The following is a 12,261-nucleotide window of genomic DNA, read 5'->3' as shown; positions in this document are numbered from 1 at the left end:
CCTGATAATTTGAGGTGAACCTAGGACAAGTCAAATTTCTAGGAAGAAAGAGCTCCAGTCTTTTGCAGCTAGATTAAAGGATTGCCTTATTGAAACTTGTGAAACCATGGAGCACGCAGGTCAGAGTAGACTATATCAATCCCCTTGTAATCCCAATGCACTGTCAGTTTTCCACAGGCAATTGTGAAAATGATTACTGGAGGTCATGGACAACTGAAAAATGGATAAATGTACCAACTAAAACCATTCAATTCCTTACTACTCAGTGTATTTGAATCCATGAATGAATGAAAAAGCACACTAAAATAAACAAATGCATAAACCCCTAGCATTACCCTGCTCTGGCTGATCTTGTTATGAAACACCCCCCAAGTCTTAAATTACTGGTTGACAGAAATCAGGACACCACAACAGTGGGCCTACTGTAGATTTTTTTTTTTTTTTACAAAACTTTTAGCCTGAGCAAAGGCCCGTTGAGAAAGTTAATTCATTAGGAAACATACATTGGGCTACCTCATCAGGTTTCTCTTGTGAGATTAGTGGCGCAAGTTCGAGTTCAGGCTCATTGACAAAGGCATTGTTCAGTTCAAAGGGATAATTGTGTGTGTACAGCCTATACAGTAAATCAAATACTGTATGCATTTATTTATTTTGACTTGTACATTACATTCGTGTATCTCTTTGAATTGTGACAATTAATTTGTTAGGTAAAACAAACGTTTTTTTATTGTTTCGAGATTTCAGTCAACTGACTGGCACACCAAAGGAGTCCAGCAGAAACAACGAAAGAGCACTATTACTTAAAGATCGATGATTTGCGTAGGCCAATGCACAGCAAGCACTTTCCTGAATGCTAAATTTTGAATCAACAATTACAGTTGGGCAGTCAAGATAACGTAAAAAAATGCAGAACCTGCTGCTGCTGTGTTGCGCAGTTTGTTAGGACATTCCGGTGAGGATTGTCGGGGAGTTAACTCTAATAAATCGTTATGCCTTTTCACGTGGAAGAGGCTTTATAAGACGGCCAGCCTTTGAAAGTCGTGGCACTTTGTGAAACAATAAGAAACGTTTCGGATTTCTGTAGTTTCCAATATTGTGCATCAAAATGGCAGCATATACATTACCGGAAGGTTTCACTGAGTTTGATATGTTTACTTTCGGAACAGCTCTTCTCGTTGGGGGTAAGTATAAAATGACGTGATAGGAACGGTAAATATGCATATACCTGTCTTCATGTGGCTAATACCGGAATACCGGGTTGGGGCTGTAGATGTAGCCTGCCCTAAAATACCTCTATAATGCACTCTTGCATTAAAGTACTTCTAATCCATGGGAGTGTTTTTAAAATTATTTTGGAATGAAGTGTAGCCTAAACATGTCACATCCTTTGACCAATTGATATGCATACCCTTGTTTATTTTTAACAAGAGAATCAACAGAATCTGTCTTAATTCAATGAATTTATCTTTTGTGTCCTGTCTTGTATGTTTAATTTCTTGTTTAAGGCATGCTTGGATTCTTCCTCAACACCATTACAATACTTTCCTATCTGAGAGTAAAAGAATTGAGAACACCAAATAATTTCTTTGTGTTCAACCTCGCTCTGGCTGACATCAGCCTTAATGTAAATGGACTTGTTGCAGCGTATGCCAGCTATCTAAGGTATTTATCGCCAGTCTATTAGGTAGGCTACAGTACATGACAAAACATGTGGCTTCATCTAACAATCACTTAGTTTCAGATAAATTATATTTAGTCTTTATAGCCATGTTAGACTATTTTGGGCAGTACTGAATCCTGACCATGTATTATTCACACAACCAATAATTGTAAATTGGAGGCACTCTCCAAAGCAGTTTATGTAGCCTTGATGATATAACTCTAATGACCTTAACTGATGGAAAAACAGATGGAAAAAATCAGTTATGTACTACAGTACTTTAAGGGATGCTTTTTTTATCTAATGACAAAGATCTCAATATGCTGTTCGGTCAACATTTTAGATACTGGCCCTTTGGTCAAGAAGGATGCTCAACTCATGCTTTCCAAGGAATGATCTCAGTTCTGGCATCCATCAGCTTCATGGCTACCATCGCCTGGGACAGATATCACCAGTACTGCACAAGTGAGTTTGCATGTACTAAATGTGGCCCCAAAAAAATCTTCTAAACTTAAGTTGGTAATAAGGGGGAGGATAAACTGTGCAAGTTCATTTTTACAGGGCAGAAATTGTTTTGGAGCACATCTCTGACTATGAGCGCCATTGTTTGGATACTGTCAATCTTCTGGGCGGCTGTTCCTCTTTCCGGCTGGGGTGATTATGATTTTGAACCCATGAGGACCTGTTGCACTCTGGACTACACCAAAGGAGACAGGTAAGGTAGATCACTCTTCCAACGTCTCTGAACCCCTCTGTGTAGGTATAAATCAGGAAAAGGAGCATATTCTTAACATGCAAGAATCACTAAGTAGACCATTCCAACACCCAGTGTTTCATAAAAGAAAAAGGAACAGATTTAAGATAAATCACAACAAAGATTTTGTTTTTCCAATGCCGTGTTATCCTAAATTTCACAGGAATTACATTACCTACGTGACAACTATCACAGTCCTCTACCTGCTCTTCCCCGTCTATACCATAATTTCTAACTACAGTGCCATTTATCAATACTTCAAGAAGATCCATCATCAGAAGGTAAACTTTTAAATAACAGCTCTGGCACGTTATCCCACTTATTCTCAAAATGTTCCAATGAAATGCCTCTCAACCTTATCCAGGGGCGTTGTTAGACATAAAACTCTACTGGGGCACAGGCCCCTATTCATTTTTTTCTTCCAAGCGTGCTGCACACAATGCACTACTCGGCTATATAAGCTCCCCTTGCTTAACACACTATACAACAGTTCAGGGACGCAATTTAAATATCAGCTTTGGCAGGGACATAAATAGTTAATGCGAGCGCACAAGTTCTTTTTGCATTAGTTTGAGCGCAAATACAGTTTTTTTGAGCTTCATGTAATATTATTTTTATGTTTTAGTCAAAATAGTAGGCCTATCATTAAGACATTTTCTTTAGTTTTGTAATGTTTTCTTAGCCTACATCCATTCTGAATTGTGTGCCGAGTCCGACACCTGGGGCCTCATGTATAAAGGATTGCGCAGCTTTCATACCAGAAGATGGCGTACGGCCAAAACTTTAAAAGTACCTACACACAGAAATATTCATGTATAAAACCGGCGCACCTTTCTTTTATAAATCACAATCAAGTCAACGTGAGATTGAACGAGCCACTGACCCCGCCTTGCCTCCTCCCATAAATGAACATGCAGATTTCCTATAAATGAGCTCCTGAGGTAATTTCTTTGTCTGAATTACCGTCTTTCTTCAAATAAACGCTGCACCAATAAACGTCAGCGTTTATTCGAAGAAATATGGTAAAATGGCTAAACACGCGAAAAAGAAAAAAATCACAGATTGTGAGATTGAGGTTCTGACAACAGAGGTGGAGGCGAGAAAATGTGTCATGTTTGGCGGCCTGTCATCAGGTATTAGCGACAAAAGAAAGTCGGCAGAGTGAGAAACTGTCACTATTTGCGCTCTTTTTTTTTTCAACCTGTAGAACTTTGAGATTTAGCTCAATGTAAAGTGCATTACAAATAAAATCATTTTTATTATTATAGGGCCCTAAATGCTGCGGGTTCGTAGAACCGGACCATGGCAGAAATTAAGAAGAAATGGTCCGATGTAAAACTTTAATTTAAGAAACGAGTGGTGGCGCATTGTAACAGCATGGCAGTTCGTTTGACACCCTCAAGTTTAACAGAAGTTATTTAGTGGTGGCGGATTAAACAGAAGGCTATATAGCATTTACCATTTTGGGTGTTGTCATTTTGATGTGGCCATCAACATTAATGATCAAACTTTTGTTTTTTAGTTTTTTGAATAGTCAACGTTATAAACGTAGTAGTGGAAACTTTATTTTGTAGCTAATGTCTGCATTTTTCAGTTAGAATTCGCCATGTTACAGAGCCAGACAAGACTTTGCGGATGGTCCGCACATTCTCACGTCGGCCTAAAACTTTCCGTGCCGCTCCACAAATTCTCACGTCAAGTACATCTTTATAGATCACAAAGTGTGCATGTAAACCAGCGTACGCAAGCTTTTTGTGCGTACGCAACGTTTATACATGACGCCCAAGGACTTCTGTGTGCGTGCTGCAGTGGCTATTTGGCAAGCTCAGAAGAGTGCGCTGACATGGAATCCTGCGTGCATCGGTTTGTGTTTTCGGTTAAACTGAATTTACAAGATTTGATTGGGATACTGCGTTTATTTTTTCCGTTTATTAATCTAAATTAATGCACTGACTAATAAAGTAAATTGTTAAAACTCAAACTTTGGATTTTACTGGGGCACAACAGATTTATACTGAGGCATGCGCCCCAGTAAAAAGGGTCTAACGACGCCCCTGACCTTATCCTTGCTAAGTGGTATTAGTTGTTCCATACATTTCCGGTTACATTCCAAACAAAATTGTGAAACCAGGTAATCTATAGTGATAATGACTACCTTTATTATCCGAGTCAATTTGGAGGATGAATAAAAACAGTGTTGTCCAATTTAAATGATTAAATCTTAACCCAGTAATTGAGTGTTGCATGGGAACTCAGAACAATCACAGGAACGGTAACAATCAAGTTACAAACCAAACCACAATTCTTGAATCTCAATCTGTGTGAAGTGCATGTGCATCAAACAATATATATATATATACATTTTATTTATTTTTACAGTTTAACACCAGTATTCCTCTGAGGGTGCTTTTGATGTGCTGGGGCCCCTATGTGATCATGTGCATGTATGCCTGCATAGAGAACGTTAAGGTTGTGTCTCCTAAACTGAGAATGGTAAGTTTCATTGTATTATATCTATATTATTTTAACGATTTATTTTGGTTGGAGAGTTAGACAGCTATATGTAGATAACATGTTAACATGGAAATGTGTTTCTCTTACCAGATACTCCCAGTTTTGGCAAAGACAAACCCCATCTTCAACGCCTTTCTATACTCTTTTGGAAATGAATTCTACAGAGGAGGAGTCTGGCATTTCCTTACTGGACAAAAGATTTCTGATCCCCTTCCTAAGAAGGTCCGATAAAGGAGCCTAACGTTAGTTCCAGGCCATATACAATGATCATGTTCTCTTACTGCAATTGGATACACTTTGGATTAATTTAGTTGTTTGTTGTGGTATGGATTATATGTATTAAGGTGTCTGTGGATAACAAGGTCAGTATGGCAAAGACTGTGCATACAAATATCTGCCCTGTTATAGTAAAAGAAATCGGCTCTGAAAAACGTTTTTCATAGTGGTTGAATTACATAAAATAAGCTGTCTTAACCACATGTAATAAAACATTGAAGTATGGTGCCATTTATTTCATTCAACTGTTCAATAGCGTTTGCCGGAAATGACACCATGTCTAAATATAGTTTATACACAACACAATTGCTATTAGCAATTTAGGTAAGCCATTTAATGTTTTGCATTCCTGCAAATTGTTACTAAAATGAATATCTCTCAACTGCAGAGAGTTTAAAGTGAGGCAACAATTCTATCTATAGGAGTAAAGCAGTCTGCCCTCTTCCAATACTTGCTTTGCGTTATGCAACTCATCCAATATGCATTTCTTCAGACTAGAATACTGTGCTAGTTAATAATGCTTGTTATGAGCATTCGCTTATTGATACAAAAGATTATTACACATTAATCTAACACCTGACTTAATTAGCCTCTTGAAACTGTTCTTTTTTTCACACAATTATGGAGTAACAACATAATAGTAAGCATTTCAGGTATTATCAATTATCAATTTGTCACACTCAATTCAAATACAAATTGAACTTGGCATGCCGCAGAATTTGCGTCATTTTTTGTTTGTTGGTTCTGTCCTTTCTGCTTCACCCTTGTTCATCAGCTGGGGATATGTAGTACCCTGTAGAACAGCTAATTTCCAGTTGCTCTTGAGAAAATGCGCTCGGCTACACAGCCGGCAGTTCTCGAATCGATCTCACAGTACTTTGATGGCTACATCACAGTGACCTAGCTTCAGCGCCGTTTCAAGTCTGACAAAATGTCAAACCAGAATTCACTGTTTCAAGTCAGCCGCCTGCAGCCGGCTGCAGCGCTGCATGAAGTCAGTCCTTGTCGAACGCACCTAATGGCGCACCTAGTGCGTTTCGACTGAAGTGCTTAAGATGGACACCTCTTGAAATAATTCAAAGTGAGAAACAGAGAGAGTAGGACTGCGCGTGACTCATAGGCTGTGTCAACTACCGCGCACTTTACGAAGTACACTGCAAAACAGTGCACTTACATATTCAGTGCACTCCGTCGCTGATAAGTGCTGTCTGAAATGGAACACTTACGTTAAACACTTGGCGGAAGTGACGGACGCGAATCTGCTCGCGACACCCGCGAAACCTGCCAAATTGAACGCACTTCTCCACCCCAATTGGAAAAAGCTGCCGAAAGGGCTCCTCCTCTTCCGCTACGTAGCCAAGATGGCGCCCGTTTAGGGCGAGTAGTGTAGTGTAGGGCGAGTTTCAGTGCTCAGGGCGCTTCACTCACAAAACCAGAAGAATTCAGTGCACTGAAAGTACCCGGATGACGCACTGCAAACAGTCCAAAAAAACAGTGTACAACGATGGACACTACTCGCCCTAAACGGGCGCCATCTTGGCTACGTAGCGGAAAAGGAGGAGCCCATTCGGCAGCTTTTTCCACTTGAGTGGAGAAGCGCGTTCATTTTGACAGGTTTTGCGGGTGTGGCGAGCAGATTTGCGTCCGTCACTTCCACCAAGTGTTTAACGTAAGTGTTCCATTTGAGACAGCACTTATCAGCGACGGAGTGCACTGAATATGTAAGTGCACTATTTTGCAGGGCACTGTATTGCAGTGTACTTCATAAAGTGCGCGGCAGTAGACACAGCCACTGTTTTTTTGGACCGTTTGCAGTGCGCCATTCGGGTACTTTCAGTGCACTGAATTCTGCTGGCTTTGTGAGTGAAGCGCCTTAAGCACTGAAAGTCAGTGCTCGAAGTGCACAAGTGCGCGGTAGTAGACACAGCTATGGTATTTTGTAACCCTGTAACAAAAGAGCATCCAGCAAGTGACATCTCACTGCAAATAGCTCTCTTCCTCAAAGGGGTGGAGCCAGCATTTGTACCTGGGGGTTACCGGTACTCTAGAAGAATAGATTGTTTTTACTTGAAAATATTTTAGCTGAGTTCCAGGTAGAGCAAACCAGCGCAAGTGACATTTTTGGGTAATAACCACACACACCACACAACTACTGGACAGCAGGTTTGCAGACCAGTCAATGCGGCTGAAATATTTTAAAGTCAAAACAAACCACTGCATTCAATGCAGTGCTTTGCAGCACTCATTTTTTACCATTCATCATCGATGTGTGGAAACATTTTGTATTGTCCTTTAATAAGCCTTCTCCCTGCCTGAGGGGTGCATACTGTAGCAACCCAGGGGACTTGAAGGCCCTATACACAATAAAATAGGACTCAGACACGGGGGATTAACATAAATTGGTCTTTACTAAAGGGTTTCAGGTTAAGGGTAGTGGGACAAACTTTAAATTAGGGGTCTTCCCGTCCGGGGTCTGTTGTCCTTCAAGGAGTGTGGTTCTGGGGGGGTCAAAGCAGACGGAAAGGTTAGTTGGTTAGGCAACGCTCCTCCAGGGTTGTCTCTCTGGTTCTCTTCCCCCCCCTGCGGCCTTGGGCTGGCTCCCTTTAAGCCCTCGCCTGATTGTCTGATGGGCTCCAGGTGTGACCAGTGCCATGTGCCCAGTGGCTGCAGCACCTAGACAGGCAGGTAGACTCCCTCTATTACTTCCCCCAATTGAAGTTGATGGACCCGCCTTCGGGGCCAGATTGGCTGGTCTGACTCCCCTGGTTTGCTACAATACACTTGATTGACAATGAAAAAGTATTCCCTGTGACAGACATTAACATTTACAGTATGTTGTTTTTTATCAATTTACTTTATCAGTAAGTAAAACAATTTGGCACGTAGAGACATAAAACATATCGAGAGTTTTTTTCTAGAAATTCAATGAATGTGTGATAAAGCAGGCAAGGAGTCAGCGTTTGGGAAGAAAGTGCACGAGAACTTTACTGAGAAATAAACATGATACAGAACAAAGGGTAAACGCCACATGGCCAATCGATAAAGAAATAAAGAACAAGACTTCACAACAAGGTCAGAGACAGCTCAGTTTATATAGCCATCCTAATGAGTCAACACAAAACAGGTGCGTCTAATATTCCGGTGATGCAGATCGGCGCTCAGACGCCATGCGAATCGTGACAGAATGCTGTTTGATAAATGGATTATAGGGCCAGACACTCATGTTCTCACTGTGCAAACTGATACTATTTAAGAAAGACAAACACATGCAGAGCAATGTTTTCGATATGTGGCCTGAGGGCTTTGGAAAATTGTCAACCTAGATTAGCAATAATCCGAATAAACCAAACAGATTGAAATAATCTTGTGATTTTTTTTCCCCACACAGCCATATGTGCAGGAAAGCCGTGACAACCTTTATGGAGGACCAAACCTGCCAAAATCAAAAATAAATGAATAAATAAATAAATGTATAAATAAATGTACTTATACATAAAACAATTTAAATATATAAAAATAAATGTATGAAAAAATATTAATTACGTATTTATTTATTTACATGGCCATTTATTTCTGTATTTATTTATTTTTGTATTTATTTATTTCTGTGTACATTTATTTCTGTATTTATTTATTTATATGTACATTTATTTCTGTATTTCCTTGTCCTTAAGCTAATGAGGTAAGCTGTCAATCAATGTATGTCACGGTGTCACCTTAACCCCATTGGTTGATTGGTATCAGAGTGCGAAGATGGACTTTCCATGCCTGGGGTTGCTATGAATACCTTAGTAAACAAAAGACTGCACACACGCAACAGATAGCCAGAGATTTGATAGTTTTGGCTAGCTAACCTTGCTAAAAAAAAGTGCTAGTCAAGATGTTTTACTTTTTTGCGTTGAGGCTCTGGATACCAATTTGTACCATTTAGCTGCATGCAGAGTCATAAAAAGAAAGAGTTGCATCAATTGATTGGCTTTACGTTCATGGTACTGCACTGTAGGATAGTTAGAACTAGAGCGAGCTAGCATGAGTTTCAAACACAGCAGCATCGTCGTTGTGGAACAGTTGTACTGCATTGTATGAAGGAGCTGTGCCAAGGTAAGAATGTGTAAGTTCTTGGCTCATTTTCTGGCATCTAGTACATTTAATATTTCAGTATCTTAAAGTGCCGAGATTTTTTGATGCTAGCTAGAAATGTAGAAGCCAGAACGTAGCAAAAACAATGTGCTACGAAGTGAGTGATGACCTGTTTATGTAATGTTAAGTGTAGCTTGCTAATTTAGTGCACTATTTATGTTTATTGAGAAACTAATGCCTACAAACAAGTTTGTGTGAGAGGAAAGCTGTATTTAATAATTAATTCATAAAGGTGGTCGCTTATTTGCACCAAAGTCTGGTAGTTAGTACGGTAAGAAATTGGATTATATTATACAGTATCAAGGAACCATCAAAGAACAGAGTACAACATGGTTAATCTATTCATAAAGTGAATGTTTACTAAGCAAACTATGAGTTAGAAACCATTGTAACATTCAGTCCATCATGAGTTAGAGACCATTGTAACATTCAGTCCATCATGTGATTATCATTACAGCTTACTGTCTGTTTATGTGTGTGTGTGTGTTGTGGTTATGGCCCTTACAGTCTGGCATTGCTACTGAGGTTGATGTGAGCTGAAAAGGAGGCCCAGTGCCTTGGAGGTGGATGACAGACCACTGGACGCCCCCTAATTAGCTTAAGGATGAAGAAATACAGAAATAAATGTACACAGAAATAAATAAATACAGAAATAAATACAGACAGAAATAAATTATGTAGAAAACAAAAGACTATAGTAAAATAATTGTAAAATTATTTCTATGTATGCAATATATTTATTGATAGATTTATTTCTGTCTGTATTTATTTCTGTATTTATTTATTTCTGTGTACATTTATTTCTGTATTTCTTCATCCTTAAGCTAATTAGGGGGCGGGATAGGGGCGGGATCAGGGCGGGATCAGGGCAGGACGTTCAGCCAAGCATCATGCCATAGCAAGACCAGATAGATTAGAGACGTAAAGTCACAGTAAACATGTCCAGACGGATATTGGAGCTACTAAAGGCAGCTGATCAAACTATTGATATCTGGTCAGATGATATGCGGATATTTTGAAGTGTAGCCTACTTATCGCGTACACGGCAACCACAAATTCAGATGAATTTAGCTCTAGCTAGCAACGATCTGTCATACGGGTTAAACTAAGGAACTCGTGTAAATGAGTAAAACGTAGCTCTAATAATTTTAATCCAATGTTGTAACCAGTGGCGTAACTATAGGGAGTGCAAGGAGTGCAGCTGCACTAGGGCCCGTGGCGAAAGGGGGCCCGTCCTCGATCTCACCGTTAAAGTGAGACAACTTGACCGGGCCCCTTGAGGCAATCTGACCGGGCCCCTTGCACCGCTGTAAAACCGTAAGTTGGAGATCCCATATGATCCAGTGTTATCAATTCGCAAACATTTCTCAATTATGGTGTCAGTTATTCAGAATTATGAGCTATCACCTGCCCAATAAACATTTTAAAAACAGTCAGTGTTAACAACAGCAAATAATTAATTTTTTCTCATTTGCCTTTTGCTGAATGAAACAAATGTCGTTTGTTAAGTAAGTATTAAGTAATATTGCCCTCGAAAAATAGCAAGGATGTCTGGGTAATATTGTTGTCAAAGATTCCCGCCCACCCACACACGATTGTTCCCATCCAGTTGTTGGAATACCACAGACAGTTGTTGTTGGGATACTACAGTTGTGTTGCATTAGCGTTTTGAAGCGAATTAGGCTACCCCATGCCATGCCCTTTAACATAAAAGTGGCTCCAGAAAGCGGCAGGAACGAAAAGAGCAATTTGTAAGTGGGGCAAAGCTGTCAAAACTATCCTCATTTGGATTGTGGCGAAGCGTGTTGAAGAGGACGCTACGTCTGACCCCCAGCTCGGCAACAGCAATGAGTGTGAAACTCAGCCACCAGGGTAGGCTAATAATTACATAACGTTTACTGTCTGGTGTATGCAGTTGACATGGCTATTAAACGTCATAAAAATGCACATAGGCCTAGGCTACCAGGCAGCGGCCAGGTTAGATATAGTAAACTATGTGCAGGATGTAGTCGGAAAATAGCTGAAGCTAGATAGACTAAATGTAAACTAGCATATTTAACGAACATAAAATCAAATATTCACCATCGAAGTGACAGTTTTTTTTTACTAGTACCCAGATAGCACACATGACAGATCGAAACGTCATTCATAACGTCGGATAAGCCTTGGTAAATGATCAGATTTTCTTCTCATCTCTGTGCTCTATTTCAAATGTCGCAGATACGTCGGCTCATGACTGACTGTTCCATTATACTCATTCCGTGTTGTAGCAAGCATAATCTAGAGCCAAAGACTCGCGAGTCAGAGCCGTTCACTTTTGAAAACCTTAATCTATCTTCACATAGAAGGAGCAGTCGTTACCCTTAATTGTACATCATGAGTAGCCTAAATTTCCTTGCGCATCGCTAAACTGAAAACTCAATAATTTCGCCTGATGATAGGTCGGTAAGGGGCCCGTTGGTGAGATCTGCACTCGGGCCCGCCAAGTCCTTGTTACGCCGCTGGTTGTAACATTAGGCAGGTAGCCGGTAAACTTCCCTAGCAGGTTAGCATAGTTATACTGTAATACTCTGCAGTTTGACCGACACAATTTAGTCATAGTTTATGGAGTGCATTTGTAGTGGCGTGTTCTGCATTTTTGTCATTATCAACAGCAAGTCTATCAGGCAAATCAACAGCCATATAGATGCAACCAGAGCTGTACTCCAATTTAAGAATCTCTTCATACCCTTCATGTGTTGTCATTAAATGTAACTTACAAACAAGTAGTATGTTCTGCATCTTTATTTAATCTTGCCCTACTTATTCCTTTTTATTGAATCATCAATAACTGACAGCACACAAGGTGATTATGACCATGTAATGATAGAAATAGGAAACAGTTTAATAACATTTTAAGCATGTGTAGTGCACAATG

General features: G+C 39.9%; 1 protein-coding gene across 1 annotated transcript; it reads left to right on the top strand.

Annotated features, from left to right (window-relative positions):
- Window positions 1–957: 957 nt before the first annotated feature.
- Window positions 958–5,341, top strand: rgrb (retinal G protein coupled receptor b). The gene is made up of 7 exons (XM_047032527.1): window positions 958–1,181; window positions 1,506–1,662; window positions 2,004–2,125; window positions 2,222–2,375; window positions 2,578–2,695; window positions 4,794–4,907; window positions 5,019–5,341. Exons 1-7 carry the CDS (start codon window positions 1,106–1,108, stop codon window positions 5,157–5,159), a joined length of 882 nt encoding a protein of 293 aa, XP_046888483.1. The 5' UTR covers window positions 958–1,105; the 3' UTR covers window positions 5,160–5,341.
- The last annotated feature ends 6,920 nt before the right edge of the window (window positions 5,342–12,261 follow it).

Source organism: Hypomesus transpacificus, chromosome 13 (assembly GCF_021917145.1).
Source record: "Hypomesus transpacificus isolate Combined female chromosome 13, fHypTra1, whole genome shotgun sequence".
NCBI classification, from domain to species: Eukaryota; Metazoa; Chordata; class Actinopteri; order Osmeriformes; family Osmeridae; genus Hypomesus; species Hypomesus transpacificus.
Note: the sequence above shows the minus strand (reverse complement) of the source record. Positions and strands in the feature narration are given on the sequence as shown.